Source organism: Strongylocentrotus purpuratus, unplaced genomic scaffold, assembly GCF_000002235.5.
Source record: "Strongylocentrotus purpuratus isolate Spur 01 unplaced genomic scaffold, Spur_5.0 spur5_scaffold_21, whole genome shotgun sequence".
Lineage (NCBI taxonomy): Eukaryota > Metazoa > Echinodermata > Echinoidea > Camarodonta > Strongylocentrotidae > Strongylocentrotus > Strongylocentrotus purpuratus.
In genome coordinates, this window is record NW_022145607.1 from 28,331,300 (window position 1) to 28,351,054 (window position 19,755).

General features: G+C 39.1%; 2 protein-coding genes across 3 annotated transcripts; both read right to left on the reverse strand.

The window, feature by feature from the left end:
- Nucleotides 1–646: 646 nt before the first annotated feature.
- On the reverse strand, nucleotides 647–18,914 carry LOC584564 (DNA-(apurinic or apyrimidinic site) lyase). 2 transcript variants are annotated; one of them, XM_030994118.1, is made up of 10 exons: nucleotides 18,719–18,914; nucleotides 7,519–7,578; nucleotides 6,423–6,481; nucleotides 5,976–6,033; nucleotides 5,061–5,259; nucleotides 4,004–4,075; nucleotides 3,279–3,309; nucleotides 2,408–2,520; nucleotides 1,408–1,591; nucleotides 647–930 (listed from the first exon to the last, which is right to left on the reverse strand). In XM_030994118.1, exons 1-10 carry the CDS (start codon nucleotides 18,851–18,853, stop codon nucleotides 813–815), a joined length of 1,029 nt encoding a protein of 342 aa, XP_030849978.1. In that variant the 5' UTR covers nucleotides 18,854–18,914; the 3' UTR covers nucleotides 647–812. The 2 variants fall into 2 exon arrangements, with proteins under 2 accessions (XP_030849978.1, XP_030849977.1); XM_030994117.1 differs by having other exon boundaries at nucleotides 7,513–7,578.
- Nucleotides 11,203–16,130, reverse strand: LOC105444775 (transcription factor Adf-1). Its single transcript, XM_011679465.2, has 4 exons — nucleotides 15,932–16,130; nucleotides 14,477–14,612; nucleotides 13,125–13,281; nucleotides 11,203–11,803 (listed from the first exon to the last, which is right to left on the reverse strand). Exons 1-4 carry the CDS (start codon nucleotides 16,010–16,012, stop codon nucleotides 11,434–11,436), a joined length of 744 nt encoding a protein of 247 aa, XP_011677767.2. The 5' UTR covers nucleotides 16,013–16,130; the 3' UTR covers nucleotides 11,203–11,433.
- Nucleotides 18,915–19,755: the final 841 nt, after the last annotated feature.

The following is a 19,755-nucleotide window of genomic DNA, read 5'->3' on the forward strand; positions in this document are numbered from 1 at the left end:
AACTGGCAAGAGGTTCATTCAGCATGTTTGGCAAAAATTTGACAATTTCAAAAGGGCCTGTTTTTTAAGTTTTAACAAAATATATCAATGGTAAATGTGACTTAAATTGTCTCTAGGCAAATGTCATAAAAACTGATTATTTTTTTTAAACATCACTTTATTGATCATACTTGCATAACAAAGGAGACATAATAGCCTAGGATAAAACTATCTTATAGGGCATAAAGAAAAGAATGGCTTATTGAGCATACAGTAGTTACAGCATATAAAACATACTGTTAATGTAGCATAAAAGAAGAACCTGCTGAAACAACAATGAGGGAATCGATTTAATACTACAAGTAATGTGTAATGCAAATATAAACACTCCAGGAGGTGTTTCATGAAGACTAAGATCGACTTTAAGTTGGACTTAACTATGGCAGGCCGTTCATGCCACTATTTTCTCTCGCCATTATGATCCTTACATGTAGATAACTTGATACTTTTTCCTTCAATAATGAACTATCAAAAAATGTAAAGTCTGTAGATATGTGACCATGATTTGTACATCCCTTGAGAGACTAATGCCAGTAAATGGTGAGAGCAACCAGTGGCATGATTGGCCTGCCATAGTTAAGTCCAAATAAAAGTCAATCTTAGTCTTTGTGAAACGCCCCAGGGCTCCCAAAGAGTATTGACACTTTATTGAGGGATCACTGAAAAGTCACTCTAGGCTCAGAGCAGAGTTGTGGAAGGAATACTGATGGCTCATATAGCAATGGAAGGTCACTGAAGGGTCACAGCAGGGTCATGGAAGGTCGTGGGGGTCATCACATGGCCAGGGAGACCACCATGGGGCAGTGGTCGCTCCCGAATGTCTGCAATCTCATCTGGTTGTCGCACAGCTTGGGTACCAGAGCCTTGGAGATCACGCCGTAATCTAGTCTCCTAAATGAGTGAAAGAGAAGGGGGAGATTGTGAAGATGGTAAGAGCTGTGCTCTTAAAACATTATATAACAGTGCTTTACTGCCCTCGACCTGTACACTAATATAATCAAATTTTATTAATAACTTTTAAATAAAGGTTGTTCTTTACAACCTGAAATCTTGTCAGAGGCTTTCTTATGATACAACACGTAGCCATGTACATGCCATTTATCATTATTGATTTACCAATAGAAGCCATTGAACCGATGAACACGTCCCACTGGAAACTGGAGCCCTGCACGGGATGAGTGCATGTATACCGGTACTCAAGTTTCCAAACTTTTTTTGAGGGGTTTATTTCACTGACACTACTCATTTATCTACATGTACAAGTACAATGGGTTTCATTCTGCTGCTGCACATTTTTTCAGGTACTAGTAGATGTACCAAATTGTGTGTGAAAAATGCTTGTGGTATTAAAAAAAAAAAAAAACCTACCAGCCGACATTCTTAGCTCTGCAGTTACCCATGTAGGTCCAGAAGGAGTAAGCATCCGCTTCTTCCGGGTAAAGGTGACGGAAAGAATCCACGAACCCCATGTCGAGAAGCGAGGTGAAGCCCTCCCTCTCTTGGTCGGTGAAGCCTGGCGTCTTGTTGCGATTGCTCTTTGGATTTTTCAAGTCTGGGGAGGAAATAAACGAGATGAACAAATAGTGAAAACTCCCACTCAAGTCATTAACGATAATGACAAGGGTTGGCAATTCGTCAGTTTGGAGATGGTTAGCACAACAGGGGAGTGTTTCACTGTTTGCTCTCACCATTATGATCTTTAGATATTAGTTTTTCCTTCAATAATGAACTATCAAAAAATGTAGATTCGTGACCATGATTTGTACATCCCTTGATCCCGGCCCCCCCACTCAGTGTTATTTAGGGTACGCATATGCGTGTTCCAACCGACCCCCCCTTTTCAGCAAAAGTCCGGTGTGTAAAGTCAATACGGCTCGACCTTTTTCTTTTGTATACGAGCCTTTTTCCGCACCCCCCCTTTTCAGCAAAAGTCCGGTGTGTAAAGTCAATACGGCTCGACCTTTTTCTTTTGTTACGAAAAGGACATTTTGGCAACACGCATGCGGTCATTTTGAAACCTGAGTGGAGGGGCCGGGCCCTTGATAGACCAATGCCAGTAAATGGTGAGAGCAAACAGTGGCATGAACGGCCTGCCATATTTAAGTCCAACTTAAAGCTGATCTTAGTCTTTGCGAAGCAAGGAGAAAATGAAGTTTTACAAAATTATATTCTTGATGCTATATCAATGTTGGATTCCAGTGAATTCTTTAAGTACTATATTCATAAAATAATTTGTACTTTATTATGAGTCCAATTTTGTCAGTTCTGACAGTTTTACCTCTTGCACTGGGCATTCAATATTGCAATAAACATTGCAGTCAGTGTTCAAGTGCTGTCGAGCACCGACTCGCATCCTTCTGTCACTTACCTATCTCCTCATGTGCGACATTCATATCGCCACAGCAGATTACCGGTTTCTTCTCATCAAGCTTCTTGAGATAGGCATGGAAATCTTTGTCCCACTCTTGTCTATAATCTAGCCTGCGTAGTGATCAAGATACATGTAGTGTATTAACACGATTGATTACAAGGAGCATATCGATGGTATTGGTGGGTGGGTAGGTGGTGGCAATGTTGATGGTGGTGGGATGATAGTTGTTGTGGTGGCAGTGGGTGTTGTGATGGATGTTGAAATGGTCTTGGTAATGGTAATGGTGGTGGTGGTGGTGGAAGTTGGGTGGTGGTTGGGTGGTGATGGTAGTGGGGTGGTGACGGATGTTGTAATGGTGTTGGTGATGGTAGTGGGGTGGTGACGATGGTGTTGGTATTGGTGACGGTGGTACTGGTGATGGTGGTAGTGGTGTGGTGATGGATGTTGTGAGGGGGTGGGTGGTAATGGATGGAGGGGGGGGGGTAATGGATGTTGTGAGGGCATGGTTGTTTGTGTTTGTGGTAGTGGGGTGGTGATGGATGTTGTGAGGGCGTGGTTGTTGGTGGTGGCGGTGGTGGAAATGACAATGATGAAAGTGAAGATGATGATGATAGTGATGATGGCATTGCAGATTATGGAGTGATGATGGTTGATGAAGAAGATGATATCAAAGATGCTGGCAAAGATTATGATAGTGATGACAATCATGCCATATACCAGTATGCTAAAAATCAGACAATGCATTATTGGCTACAAAAGATTATCACACAATACAGATTATCTTGCAAGCAAAACACCTTACAAACTGGGACACGAAATATCTTAACATGGACAATTGTCTATGATTTAGAATTAAAGTGATAATTACCTGACAAGCTTTCTGCTAGAATTGGGAACATCTGTATAAACAAAGAGACAAATTAAAAAGAAAAGGTGTTTGTTGAATAGGAGAGCTCTGATGAAAGAGCTCAACAATCCTCGTATGGAGTATGGAGTGAATCTAACTCTCAGGAGGGGATATTGACAATCCTCAAAATGATTTCAAAATACTTTCTCCATGCACCAGGAGGGTAGCAAGGTACAGTGCAAATGCATTACCAGAATGAATAAAATCTTGTTCTACTATCTCAAACAAATGCTCTCTTCACCAAGATATCAATATTTTTAAAATAATGTAATCTTTAAAAGCTTCAATGGTGAGAATAGATTTGAGCGAGATTTGCAGTTACACCAGGGTCCTGTCTTACAAAGAGTTACGATTGATCCAAATCAATCGCAAGTCCTTCAATTAATCCCAAGTTTGCAGTCTCCTATCTTTTATATACAAAGTTGCGATTGATATCAATCGCAAATTAGTTGCGATTGATATCAACTCTTTATAAGACGGGGTCCACGTATTCTACTTTTGACAGGGTAAGTTGGCTTTTAAAAAGGCCCCTGAATGTCTGAAGACAATCCTGAAGATTGAGGTAAAACCTATTGAAATGTCAAGATGGAGCCAAGTTGGTCCTTTTTAGGGCCAACTTAGTACCCTCTCGTAATAATACATGGTGTAACCTCAAACATGTCGCTCAAATAAATTTGAATACTTACAGACTCCTACAAAATAGAACGAGTCGTACTCGGCTGTGATCAGACGTCCTTCTTTGTCATGCTCTTCAATACCTGTGTAAAGAAAAAAGGCAGTATGAACATAAGAATACTGGGGTATACCCGTCCCACTCTATTTAAAAGAAATACATCAACTGACCCTCGGACCGTAAATCGACCAGCCCTCATTTTAAAATAAGAAGAACCTGCAAAAATGAAATCTATAAGCAGACATTATTTGTAATTTTTCCTTCAAATTATCGAGGCTCAAGGTTAAAAGGAATCTAAATGGATGTTCGACTGCACACCATTGCGCCTCCACCATAGAGCAATTTTACAAACCAAAACTAAAGCAATTTTTAAAATTGAAGTTTGATTGTAATCTATTAAAAGGTTCTCAGAATATCGTGAATATAAGCTATTTTTATATACATGTATGACCCTTTGAACTTTGACCTCATGACCCTAAAATCTAAGCAGTTCATTGGCTCTGCAAGATACATACATGTCCTGAGTTTGATAGTAATCCATCTGTAAGTATTGACAACGCGATCACAAGCTATTTTCGCGCACATAACGACCCCTGTGACCCCAAAATCTAATCAGTTCATTGGCTCTGTAAGATATATACATGTACATGACCCAAGTTCGGCGGTAATTCATCAATTAGTTCTTGAGATTATAAAGCGATCACAAGAACGGGACGTACAGACGGACAACCGAAAAACATAATGCCTCCGGCTACTTTGTAGAGGAGGCATAAAAAAGCATCTCCATCTCTCCTCAAGGAAAACTATGTTTGAAATTTCTGAAATTTTCCCAAAAAATTCACCATGGTATCTTCTTCATATTGCTTCATTCCTCATTCAGCCATGATGTGGTAACCTGGGACCCGTTTCACAAAGCCTTTCTTCAATAACAAATGACAAAAATCAGTGACAAATCTGCTGATAACCAATCAGAAGCAAGGATTTCAGTAGCTTATAACAAAAACTGTCATTTGTCACTGATGACAAGTTTTGTGAAACACCCCCCCCCCCCCCTGAGAGTATCCACTCACCCATGCCCTTGGTGACACTGAGGGGCTCCTTCTTGGAGAAGAGGGCCACGCCCGAATACCCCTTCTTCTCAGCGGCGTTGTAGGTGATGTGGTAGTCATCCAGGTCTGCCTCGGGAGGGGGCTTGGTGGCGTCGATTTTGGTCTCTTGGGCAAAGAAGATGTCGGGCGACTCCTTGGTGAGGTAATCTATCCCTCCTTTCTAAAGCATAGCATAGCAAAGAATAAAGCAAAGATAAAGAAATAAACATTGCATAGACATATCATTCATCAAAATGTTGAGACAAATTGGGGTCGGTATAAAAAACGTCAGATGCAAAAAATGTCAGGGGTAAAGGCCCAAATTCACAAAGCAGGTTTAAATTTAACCCATGGTTTAAATCTTCATTTACATAACTCATGGTCTAAAATTAGTACAAAATAAGCGTGACACAGTCAGAGGTCCAATATTAGACGCGTGCAAGGCAAGGTATGCTTAATTTGCGCCAATTTTAAACCATGGGTTATGTAAATGAGGATTTAAAGCACGGGTTAAATTTAAACCTCCTTTGTGAATTCGGGCCATTAAGGTCAGATATAAGAAACATGTTTTCTGGCATTTTTACCTGCATTTGACAAATGAGGGTCGAGAGAGAGAGGTCAGAAAAAGAGGGTCGAGATATACACATATCATAGAGCCAGTTTTTGTGCAAAGGGCAGATCAAAGAATCTGAATAAGGGAAAGGGGGGAGGTAAAGGGCGAGGGGTAAACGTCTGAAATATCTGACAAGCAAGAGAAACATTTCATAAATGCAAAACTGGTTTCAAGGGCCGGTTGTTCTTTATCCACTAATACTAGGTATGATTTCACTGTTTGGTGATTTAAACAGCTCATGGCACTGGAAGGGTTAACCGTAAAGGACACTGATTTACACATACCTTGATCCATGCTTTCATTCCTCCAACATTCCAGGCTGATATTTTCAAGTTGCATGCTCTGACAAAATAAACGGGAGGAAAGCAAAACTTTAATAAGAATTCATTCACACAACAAAAATTAGTCGTTTACATACATTACAAAACCATACTACAAGGCTTGACATTAACAGGGGACCGAGAAAAGGGGCACCCAATTTCTACAGTCAGGACCCCTAAAGTTTCAAGATTTTTGCATAATGCTCATACACACAGACTTTCACATTTTGAATTTGGACCCCCTTCCAAAAAAGGACTTGTGGTCTTTTGAGATGTCGATTCTGTGAACCATTTGGAAATTTTGCGGGCTGTTGCTTTATCGGGAGGTCCTCACACAACACTTGTTGAGGAGAGTCCTACTCAACGATTTTCAAACTGTTTTTATCTTAATTTTGGTTTATAGAAACTTACTCTCCTGATTCTGATTTCCTGTCGGTGGTGTAAACTTCTTCCTTTGGTTCTTCTGCAACCTGCGGAAGATTGGACAGAAAAGGATTCAATTGAAAATCGAACATACATGTAGTTGGTAGTGTGAACTCTACCAAGAGAGACTTTCAGATAAGAGATTGGAAAATGACATCATTAATTTAGTTACCCAAGGAAAATTCACGACAACTGATAATTATTGACAAATTATATATGGATGGAAAGATTTATTCTTGAAAAACACAGATAATTTGCTGAAAAAACATAAAGATATCTTGGAAAGGCGTAAAAAAGCAATTTTGTGGCTAGCTGTGTCTCGCATGTGACGTCACAAATCTTGACGCTCTACGGAGGACCACTGAAGGCAGAAAATCTGGATCTCAAAATTTTCGAGGGATGATTAATTGGGCCCCAAACATGTTTTGAAGAGGGAAGTTGTTATATTTGATGAGTAAGGCTTCCCTCTCGCAATGATATGAATTTTGCATCAATTCAAAATACTTTTGATTCTTCGGTTGACTACTTCTAGAATGAAGGTGCTCGACTTCAGAGTGGGGCAAAATACTTTGAAGGTTACTGAATGCTTTTGAGCCTGAAGAAACAATATACTTCTCTCCCTATGCTGTTTCAAAGGAAATCTTCATGTACAAGTTAGATTTGTCTTAAATATCATGCATATTTCGAAATACATTTACATATGTACAGGGGGAACGTATACCGCATTTCACTCCGACTCATCAGAAAATGGAGCCGCTTTCAATCACATAACACAGTGTACTTGATTTAATGCCATTTTATAATAATAATAATAATATTATTGGATATTTATATAGCACACATATCCACCCTGCAAGGTGCTCAAAGCGCTCCAATATCACCCCGGCTCTGCTAGGCTACCGATTTCAGTGCTCGCAGCATTCAAGGAATTTCTTCCTACCGGTCCCCATTTACTTCACCTGGGTGGAGTGTGGCAAATTTAGATCAATTCATTGTTAGTACATGTGGAAGAACAATTTTGTCAATTCCTTTCTTGTTCAATTTCCCTTCCACAAAAAAAAAGAAGAAAGTTTATTACCGGTACCTCTGGCTTGGCTTTCTTCTCAGCAACAACTTCCTCCCCATTGCTTGCTTCTTCGTTTTTCTGAAAATGAAATAGTAATGCCATTGCATAATATATACAATCATACATGTAAACATATGTATATATTTTATTTGTCCTGAATAGACATACAGGATACAAATAAGAATAATATAATTAATGAGACTTCAAATCTCATGAAAACTACTTAGGGAAGTTCTGATATTACCATGTAACTCCAATAATGTGACACTTTTCGAAGTGAAATCATTTTTAGCACCCTTTAATCCTTATTACACTGGTCATCAAATTTGTTTTGACATATATTTCAAACCGAGCCTGAATTCCAATCAGAACATCTCTGGAATTGTCATCATCATCTCTATCTAAACACAACAATAAGGTAAGTCAACATCGATCCTCATAATGTCTAAACTGCAGTTTTGAATAAATTCATCAAGAGGGGATGTTGCCTTTAGTTCTTATGTGACCTTTGTGTTAAAATGCATAAGAGCGATTTTAATTGCAACTAATCAGTAAAGTCTCTAAATTGGCAATGTGTTGTAAAATATGGAATCCCTATTTCCACATAAAACTTTCACATTGGTTCATTTTCATAGTATACAAAGGCAGTCCCTTCTAGGTTAATTTATTCACAACATTGCAGTTCAGAAATTTCGAGGAGTTGCTCAGAAAAGAACTTGCTAGGTTTTTGTGGTTGTGTTTAATTTGGGAATATCACTGATGGTATCACTTCATATGTAAAGGTGCAACGCTCGATTCATAACAGAGTCCAAAATGACCCCCTGTAGGGAGATTTTACAGAATTTTCAAAAACCTTTGACCCCTCTATGCCTAAAAACAGGTAAATGTATAAAATATACTCTAAATAAAACCCTAATTTGGGCTTACGAAGTACGAATTCCCAGAAAGTACCTTATTTCTGTTTGAAATACATGTACACTATATATGAACCTTTGTTGTGAAATTTCTTGCTTATAGAATAAAAAGAGACTCTTCTCTTCTTTTTTCTCTCCCAAATCTATAAACATTTTATATTCCCGCTCCCTCCCCCCCCCCCCCCCCCCTCTCTAAAAAATGCCCCTTCTTTCACAATATTTCCAACTTTCATGCATACACAAAGACACTATGAAGTGACATCTCCAGGGGAATATCATGAAAACAGCATCATCATCATCATCACGTGACTGGGGTCTTAAACAAGAGAAAGCAGACAAAGATAGAATGAGAGATTTGGATGTTGATTTGTCAGCTGAAATCACGTACAACAAAAGGAAACAAAATGCATCAAGAATCCTGATATATTTCGAAACAGCTTTATTAAAAAGCTCCTTTTTATTTTCAAGAGTACATGCATGCTACATGTATAATGCTTGTCAAAATGGTGCAATAATTATGTACAATTTCATAGGTACAAAACAATGTACAACTATATATAAAATTATAAAAGATGTATTATTACTACATGTATATACAAGAAAAGATCTCACAACTATAAATCGAGAATATAACAAACATGCCAAATTGCTGTTTAAGAAGTACAAATGAGTTGTATAGCTTGTACAGAGTTAATTGAAGACCCCCAAAAATGTTTCTTCTCTCAATACCCAATCTATTAATAAACTTGTCGCTCAATGGCAGTCATTTAATAAAGTTGTTTTCTTTCCCTAATGTTCTCATCAGTGTACTGTCTGATTTTGTCGGGACATGGTTTGAAATAAAAAGGTTACAATGGATCATACGCATATAAAAAAAGGTGATTCCCTGTCAAGCAAAAGATGAAGCTCGAGCAGTTGCTTTAAACCGTGTGCATATAACATTTGGCTTGTGCTCAATGCCTTGGCTTGTCTTCAGCAAGCAATTGAATACGGTTTTAACAATAGTGATGTCACGCCGAATAGTTTTCAAAAGGTTTTTGGAGCAATTTCTTCTCGATTTATTCTACTCCTGTGCAACTTTGGCCCGTTTCTCTTACAAGCATAAACATGATACTGAAAGATAAAGTTGAGTTCTGGTCATGCGATTGCATTGTGAAAGAAACGTTGTGGAATCGATCAGAAAAGGTTAATCATCTAGCATATATAAGTATTGGTGTGTACTGCAAGGTTCTGGAATCATCAAAATGATAAGAAATTTGGCCCAGTCTTGGTAAAGTTACAAGCACTCTACACAGAAAGATGTATATGGGACTGCGCGATATCTATCCAGGCCGGATAGATATGATGATTTACAAATATATCAATTAGTAGGGGGTTTCCCGGCAAAATTTTTATCATCGCGTCATAGTCTAAACATATTCTTTCACATGATTGGTAATAAGAGAGCTTTGATTTCATTTTTTAAAACTGGTCTATACCTTTAAACGTGAACGTCCTGATTAAGCAAGAGCTCAAGCTGGTATGCCGGAGCTAGAAATACATCAGCAAATGCTTATAAGAACAAGCAAATTGTTTCTTTTTATGCATGCGTTTTGGAGCTAGAAAAACCTTTGGCTTGCAAGCAATTGCTCCTTTCCAGATTCAAGCAGATGCAAGGACAAGCAACTGCTACCGGTACTTGCTATGCTTGTTTATGTACATTATTTCCCCATTGTCAAATACAATATTATTAAAAAGGCAGGAAAAGCTGATTGAACAAAATGATTATTAAAAAAACAAAAAAACAATTTATCTATACCAGCTGATATGCTCAAAATATTATATATGTTTTACAATGTATATAATAATAATAATATTAATAATATGTCTTGTTTACCCAGGGTAGCCTCATCAGTATTCATACTGTTTTCCCTGAGGGCCCTACAATCATATTATTACCCCGGTCATCGGATTCAGGCTTACCCGCACACAATGTATGCACATTATTCACTCCCTGGGGAGCATTCCAGCCAGTGCATCATTTTTACATAAGTCAGATACAGATATTTCACATTAGCCTTTCAAGTATCAAAGTGAAATTTAAGATTTTTTTTCTGTGTAGGAAATTGTGTGAAAACATTTTCCTAGCATTGTCAGGACTTGACAGAGATGCCAACAATAAAATTTCAGCAAAATATTTACTGGTAAGAACGGTCAAGTAAAATGTTTACTCCTTCATTAACATTTAATGAGAAAATTGTAAAACAAAGTTTTTGATGGGGTTGCGGGGGTTTACATGTACATGTTTCTATGCGATTCCGCTGTTTTTTTGTTGTTGAAAGATGAAAAATCGTATTTCCAGAGGTGATATCGTATAATCGTATTTCACTCATATTTTCGTACTATATACGATAAAATCGTACTGGTTGGCATCTCTGGAACCCCTAACATACTGAGCGAGATATTTTAAAGTAATTGGTACACATTAATTTTAAAATACTTGATGTGCTAGTGCCCTCTGATAAGGCATTCATCCTCATAGACTAGTCCCTCGGAGGGGTTTTAGAGTAATAATTTCCCCTAGTTTGTTTTTCTCCAAGCATATACGTGTACTTGCTCTTTAAGCAGTTACATCACAATGTGAATCGTTAATTTTCATTTTCATGGTCTCTATTCTGTGGTGGGGTGGAGGGGAGGGGAGAGATGAAGAGGGAGGGAAGGGAAGGGGGAAGAGGGAAGAAAAGGGAGGGGAGGGAAGGGGAGGAGGAAGGGAAGGGGAGCGAAGATGGAGAGAGAAGGGAAGGGGGATGAGAAGAGGGGAGGGGAGGGGGAGGGGGTAGGGAGAGGAGAGGAGAGGGAAAGAGGAGGAAGTGAGGAAGAAGAGGGGGAAGATATCAACCCTTGGTATTTCTCTTCCTGCATGGTCGATACTATCACATTACTATGGTACAGTCACAAATATAGAAAGCAGTTCCTTCAACAAAAAATACATCATCAATTGTCTTTATCATTTTCATTTGTCAGGTACTAGTAGTTCATTTCAGACTGAAAGACCAATGTCATTTTCATTGTCATTTGTCAGGTAGTTCATTTCAGACTTGAAGACCAGTTCCGTGATTTGAAATCGCAGCTGGGCCTGGGCTATGGGCGGAAGTGTCCTCACTGTCGAACAGATCGACTTGAAAAAGGTGTCTAATGCATCCTCTCGCGGGGCACTGTTGTTTGAGAATAGGTATCCCATCGTTTCCTTTTCGTCCTGATCTGGGAGCTTTCTCCTCTTGTCGGGTACATGGTGGTAAGGGACGGGCGTGGCAGACAGAATCTGGGTGGGGTGGGGGTAATCATCGTCGACTTCGCTTCCCTCTCCGTCGTCTTTGAAATGTTGCTCTCCGTCTTCCGTCACCGAAGACCTTCATGACACAGATTAAGAGCATAAGGATCATTATTATCAATATAAGGCTTCCAAGTGGTACATAAATCAGCGTATTCAATATCTTTAGCGCAGTACCTGGATGACAGACCAATATTGTTTTCGTATTGCTCAGTCATCCGGAAACTTCAACTATTGAAATAGATATCATATCGATATCGTACGAAAACAAAGCCATATTTACAGAGGTAACTCAAATTTTTTTATTTCGCTATTCAGAATGATATAGATAATAATAATAATATTGTATGGCTTTGTTTTTGTGTGATACAAGAATAAATTGCTCTCGCTAAGAAAATATTTGACTCGTCCAATACTGTCATAGCTCGAGCAATATATTCTTGTATCACACTCAAAGCCATCCAATATCATATTAATATTGAGCGTATAAATAAAGGCACAGCGCCATACGAGTACACCACTTGAAAGACATGTCCACACAGGCACACAGACGAGTCAATGGGCCTTGACGTTTCCCAACCATGCTCTGCAATCCTCAAGCAGTTCAATTAAGGGAGCAACTGCATAATACACCATCCCTAAGTAATCTTAATCCTAACCCTAATCCTAATCCTAACCTTGACTATGACCCAACATTATAATCCTACCCTTGACCCTGATCCTAAACCTTTTTCTGATCCAAATCCAAATCCTAACCATAATCCTAATTCAAATCTTAACCCCATTCCTAACACTATTCCTCATCAAAATCCTAACCCTATTCCAAACCCTAATCCTGATCCAAATCCTAACCGTATTCCTAATCCTAATCCAAATGTTTACTCCATTCCTAACCCTGATCCAAATCCTAATCCTAATCCAAACCATAACCCCATCCACAATTCCATCTCTAATATTAGGGGCATATAAACTTTTTTCTCACATTCCAGGGTTTTGTCAGAAGTTGCTAGGCAACTACATGTACCTATAAACACAAACAAAAACTTAACCAAAAACCCACCTTCAATTTTTTTTTTTTTTTTTTAAACGCGGGCCGAAACTCATTGAACCAATTCCAATTGTATGTGTGTACAGTCCATTTTAGATCTTTAGAATTGATATGCAAAACTATTTTAGGGAGAAATTTTTCAATATACAGTCAAACCTGCTTTAGTGACCACCTGTCTACAAAGGCCACATTTGTTGTTTCGCTTGAAAATGGTTTCTCATTAAATCATGTACTAAAGGAACCTGTCTACAAACAAAGACCACCTGTCTACAAAGGCCACTTTTTGTGTTTCCCTTGGGTGGTCGCTATAGACAGATTTGACTGTACAAAGAAATCCTGAACCATAACTTACTCGCCATGGGCGAGGTGTGGAAGCATGAACTCTAGCTGGCTGGCGTACTTGTAGTGATAGCGATAGGAGCTGTCTCCTCTGGGATCCGCCTTCTTCTTCTTGAGGCATCTACTGAAGCAATCTCGGATATTTATCCACCGAAGCTTAGCGTCTAGGTCTGTGATGATAATGGCAAAATGTTGAATAATAATAATTATGATGATGAGTATTCACCACGCATTTAGGTTATAAAATGCTCAAGACAATGGAACAAAAAGTAAGATAACAAGGAAAAGAACAACCTAGACTAACACTCTAACAGCATTACATTTATGGTAAGTTGTTAAAAAGCCTTAGAACTTAAAACTGCTCCAGGTTTGTTTTGTTTTTTAAATAAAGGGATACGGTTAGGGTTGCTTGCAATTGGGTTTTGCGGTTTGGTTAAGGTCAAGGGTTAGGTTAAGGTATAGTGTTGGTCCAGGGTTGAGGTAGAGAATTCAGTTGGTATGGGACATTGAGCGACCAGAAGGACATCGTTGCCAGACCATTTTAGACTTGTACACACATCCATCAAAGGTTTTCTATCTAAACGTTGTCATTTGGGGGTTCAAAAAAATGAGAGATTTCAGGGTTTGGAAGAAAAAACTAAAGTGACTAGAACTGCCTTACAGGGAGTGGGTCAGCAGTTTCCATGTGCACATGGCCCTATTTCGCTGACACCAGACTTAGTGGAAATACCATTAATGTGTGCACAAGTCTGTACACAGCAAACCCATTAGCCTATCAAGAAATACCCCCTAGTCTCTCAGGGTCTCGCGATAAGGGAAAATGCAAAGCAATACATACTGTAATGCCTGTTAGTCATAAAACTGAAGGCTAATCCTGGTGATTGACAACACCTGTTATTGGATAAACACCCAAACAACGGTGTTGAATTCCCCCCATGAGGGCCCACTCCGATGTGTCTTTAAAGAGAAGGTTGAGTTCTGGGAAGAATAATAATTGGTGAGCGTTTTCATTGTATTATGCAAGTGTGGAAGAACATCAGATAAAAAATGTTCCCTGAAAAGCATCGCTCTTCAAATGCCTTAATTGTTCTAAATTTGTCATGTAACATCATAACATTCAGGACGGATTTTTATGCAACATGTTCATGAAGTTCTATAAACATCTTTCTGTGTACAGTGCTTGTAACTTTACCAAGACTGGGCCAAATTTCTTATCATGTTAACTAGTTAATGATTCCAGAACCTTGCAGTACACACCTATAGTCTAGACACTTATAGGCTAGACGATCAGCCTTTTCTGATCGATTCAACGTTTCTTTCACGATGCAATCGCAGGACCACAACTCAACTTAATCTTTAACTCACCTGAGATGCCCAATATGGCACCGATTTCTTCCCATCCCTCTTGCCTCATGGTGTGGTTGTAGCTTTTGTGTTTTTCGTAGAGAAATGGGTGTTTCTCTACCTCAGCTATAAGCAGCTCATCTTTCTCGATTGAATGCTGCAAAAGGAATTTAAAACAGTTACTCTCAAAATAGGGATACTTTATTCATCATGACCATGATTTCATGGGAAGAAAAAGGATATTAAAATGATTGCATTTGTTTTGACAATTGAAACTTTTTCAGTATAATTAAGATACCGGTGACATATTTAAAAAAAATTACCAATATTAGGTCCAAGCTACAGTGAACTACACTGTACCTTTATTTGTACATTGTACAAAACTAGTCTTTCAAAAATTGAAGTATCACCAGATACTTTTAGATTTTATTCACTGTTTTACGAAAATGAAATATTAGAAAGGGGTATGGAGAGGAGAAGAGAAAAAGAAGCCCAACAGGCTATGGAAAGTGCTTGTTTAAATTGTAACAATAAACTTCCTTATTCCTTTGCAAGTACAATGTAGTATACTGTTTTTGTTTAGTGTTAGAGCTATTGGAGGAAAATCGGCCAATTTCTTTTTTCATACTGAAAAAAGAAGGCAGAATAAATACTACCGGTATACATACATGTAATAAGTGACAAGAAAAAAAAACAATGTACCAACACTTAACACATTAAACATCATTTATAAATTCAACAAATAGTTTCATATGTGTATTCATTTTACATCTACACTGTAGAATTAATCTATCTTAGAATCAGATAATAATTTAGGTTAAAAAGTTAATCTGTAATGAATGAAATTACAATCAGTAACAATGGATCTACTAAACAACAATGTATGGGGTACCCAAAAATATGAAACTTTTGGATCAGGGGTCCCTGCAAAGATAGTAAAAAATAAATAACAAGTTACATCTACAATCATAAGCCCATCCCCCCCCCCCCCCCCATCACCCCATCACCACATATTCTACCAATTGTATACATTTAAACCTGACCTGAGGACTATTTAAACTTTAAATTCATGTAAAACAAAGGAACACCACTAGACCTTAGACTGAATGCCTTTGCAAAACTCAACTCTAGACCAAGCTAAAACCAAGCGTTGGGTCAACAAAAATTAGAGTATATTAAAAGCAAAGAGTACAACTATACAAGTTCATTTTCCAATGGAAACAGTGTGATTTTGTTCGATTTTTCCAACTCTTTTCCCCTTCCTATCTGGATTTTGAAAAACTGCACAAACATTCTCCACATTCACAGCCAGACAGCGGAGCTTCAAATTTCTAAGCAGCGATGGTTTTGTGATCTCTAGTTAGAAGTTCTTCCACAGACAAAATCCCACTATTTACAGTGGAAAATGAACGGTCAGTTACAACAATCCAAGATTGTTTAAATACTTCTTCAAATTTTTCTTTCCGGATGACTAACCTTGTTCCATTTCACCGGCTTTGAGGCAGAAGTAATTCGTCGTTTAGCGATGTCTGGTTGGGAATGTGGAGTGCTGAGCATTTTCTTTCAATAGCAGTCATGGTTAAGAACCTAGATCCATATTGGATTTGCAATTCAACTGGAAAACATTCATGTATTTATCTGAAAATCATATTGCTGGATTAAATGCTATCTCTTTCTCTCTCTCTCTCTCTCTCTCTCTCTCTCTCGCTTTTAAGGCATTAAGTAAGCCAGGCTATTTTCCTACTTTGGGAAGAATCCAGAGAATTATTACCAGTAGAGTCTAGAGTAGAGTCTCCTGTTTGCGGCATCGCCCGGTTTGCGGCCAGGGGTATTTGTTTTAAAAATAAAATGAATATCACTCGATAATAATCATTGAAACCTACCGTGGATTCCACGGTAAGTTCTGCTTTGCCGAAAACGTCCGTAGCAGGTGCTCCTGTCGGTACGGAGTATCCGTCAGCGATGTCGGAAATCTACGGCACCAGTCGCCGATGAAAATTCCAGCAGGTGCTAACTTTTAAGTTAAGAGATCGAGGCATGACTAGATCAATATTGTAGCTCTATTTGTCCGATATTTGTCCGATTGGAGGTGAAATTTGATGTTTTTGTGGAAGTATGATGGCTGTGGTCTGTCTCCTATCGCAGATATTTTGATTGTGCCACCGCATGGCCAGTTGCATGGGGTGGCCGCAAACCGGCACGTAATTACGTTTTTTTTCTGGTTTGCGGCGGGGGGTGTTAATACACACATAACATGCGGGATCGTGTATGATGGTGTGTGCTGATGTGTGTACCCGCTATGACCCGATAGTTTCTAGTAGTACGTACCCCCGTATGGGATGATCCATTCGAGGAAAAGGTGAAATTGTTTAAAACTAGGGTGTCTGAACGATTTTTCAATTTTCAATTTGGGATCGTTTTTCACCATTTTTGTTTGATATTTGAATAAAAAATGTTATCAGAATAATACATTTCAAATTTCAAGTCTCACCGATGTTTCTATCAAAAGTTACAGCCCCTCCAACACGCTGGTATATTCATATCATTTTGGTCAAAATCGACGAAAAAGACGTCCACGCAGAGTGATGTTGTTTTGCTAAATTTAGCCAAACAGCTGTATCGCGCGATATGCAAGCGTATGCATATCGTACGCATGCTGCTAAGCCAATCCGCGACTTGCAGCTTGAGCTACGCTGTCTCCGCGACATGTGCGATTGACTAGTATGGTTGGCGTTCGTCGCACAATAAACCCGGAAGTGAATGCACGTTATAGTCAATGGCAATATCGCGGAGACAGTCCGCGATATTGCCATTGACTATAACGTGTATTCACTTCCGGGTTTATCGAGGGAATTGCCAACCATAATTTCAGTCACTATAATTTGGGGTTTCGTTCGTGCGCGGAGATGTTACGCGATGTAACCATGGTTTGGACTGAGCGGAGCGCACGCCTCCTAATTAGCTGATCCACCAAATAGCGAGAAGGGTATTTTTAAACTGTTATCAGTTGTGATCCCTGGGGGCTAGCGAAAATATAATCACATAGAATTGTTCCTTAGGACTGGGACTACTTATCGATCGGGGCGTCATATCTCAAAAGTGACAAACCTCAGAGTTAGCCAGGACACAATGTTTAAATTGCTGTTTTGACCAAGATATTTTTAGAATTTCGGGGGCTACGCCCCTTTGGAAATATTGGAATTCACCTGCTCTTTCATATGACACCTCATTCATTGATTATCACCTTCAGGATCACAACTGATAAAGGTTTGAATCTCGATTTGAAAAAAAAAAATTGACTTTTTTTGCATGGTCGCGCAATGCACGTAGGCTGCATAGGGATGCGTGTAATCTCTATGGGAAGAATTTTAGCACACAACATCGGGTGCGCGATCAGACACCCTATTAAAACTTGACAAATTTACCGTAGCAACAGATAAACATGAGAATTTGGGTTACCCGTAGTAATTTGGTACATGCTTTCATTGTGACGTAGCGCATATTAGCTTTGTGACGTACGCGTGCCGCAAACCGGTAATGCGTGCCCGCAAACCGGGGAACTCGAAGCATTTCAAAACGTGGTCAATGCTGACCACGCTGTGGGTCAGTTAGGTTATTTGTAACTTCTATCTAATAAGTATATGGACTCTTTATTGAGGGTATTGAAGTATTCTGTGAGTATTCCAATAAAAAAAGAATCGGCAGTTCCCGCCGATCGGCCGCAGACCGGAGCCACTACTCTAGACCTAATTAACCAAAATTGATTAAGAAAACTAAAATTTGCCAATCGTTTTGTACTTTTTAGCTTTCATGGAAATCTCATCTGCATAGTCGAGGAAAAGAATTGAGATTCCCTGGGCTGAGCCATTGCATTGCCATTGGCATCAGGCCAGGGCCAAGGCATGGACCGCGCGTTGCCGCTGCACTGCACATAAAGAACCGCAGCGAGCAGCTACGCAAGCGCCTTAGCTTCGGCCTGGCTTGAGTGACACAAAGACCAAATCCAAAGTGGCTCGTTTCACGATAATGCCAAGATTAGTACCATTTGTTTAGTTAGCGCTAAATCGAGTACGGTTATGAGGTCAATACAGTTTACGGTTAGACCTCATGTGCATTGTAATACTGTAGGAGTGATAGAATCTAAACCCTTTTTTTTATCGATGGGGACAATGTTTAGACAATGCATATGTATGCATGGTCCCATAAATTATATTTCTTGTTGTCTTTTTACGGTAATTTCTTACTTTTTTTCTTATATCTTACCTGTCTTTTTGGCATGGCTGCAGTGTAATGAATATTTCTGATCCCGAGAAATTCACAAGGAGCAAATAAACTCGTCTTATTAACGATTTTGTGAAAGAGATGGAAATAAGTCGCTTTAATTCGCAGCATCCACATGAATTCGCTCCTTGAAACTGGCTGACCAATAAGCACGCGACCGATCGAGGGCTTGTAATTCTAGTGTCTTCAAAACGTCCAAACGAAAAGGAAAATGTTGCACATATCGGTTGACGGAAACTGCAACTGCATGGGGTATAAGAATTAGATATGAATATGCGGGCGAGGGCCACGTACGGAAGCGTTTAACTTCCATTCTACTTGACGACATGACGAGATATTTCATCTTGTCAAGTCGACTTAATATCCATATCATGTCGACATGTAAAGATATTTAACCTAGGCCTACCATGTCGACTTAATTATCAACTTTTATTAGTCGACATGGCGAAATAAATTATCTTGCCAAGTCGACTTCACAAAAAGTTCATGTCGTCATGGCGACTTAAGTTATCTTACCAAGTCGACTTCTAAAAACATACATGTCGTCATGGCGACATATATTATCTTGCCAAGTCAACTACTAACCAAAAAGTAATGTCGACATGGCGAAATAAATTATCTTGCCAAGTCGACTTCACAAAAAGTTCATGTCGTCATGGCAACGTATGTCTTATCTTGCCAAGTCGACTTCACAAACATGGCGAAATAAATTATCTTGCCAAGTCGACTTCACAAAAAGTTCATGTCGTCATGGCGACATGTCTTATCTTGCCAAGTCCACTTCACAAAAAAGTTACCTCCCAAAACGCTGGCCCCCCCCCCCCAAAAAAAAAAGAGAGAGAAAGAGAAGAAAAAAAGTAAGAGGACGTAGGAAGAAAAAGGGAAAAGGAGTCGAGAACGGTACAACGAATCGTCTTCTTTTTCTAATAATTTAATGAAACTTCAAAGCTTCCGCGCTTCGCGAGGAAAGGGAGAAATTGAGTTCAAATTAAGGTTAAACAGTCGAGAACGGAACAACG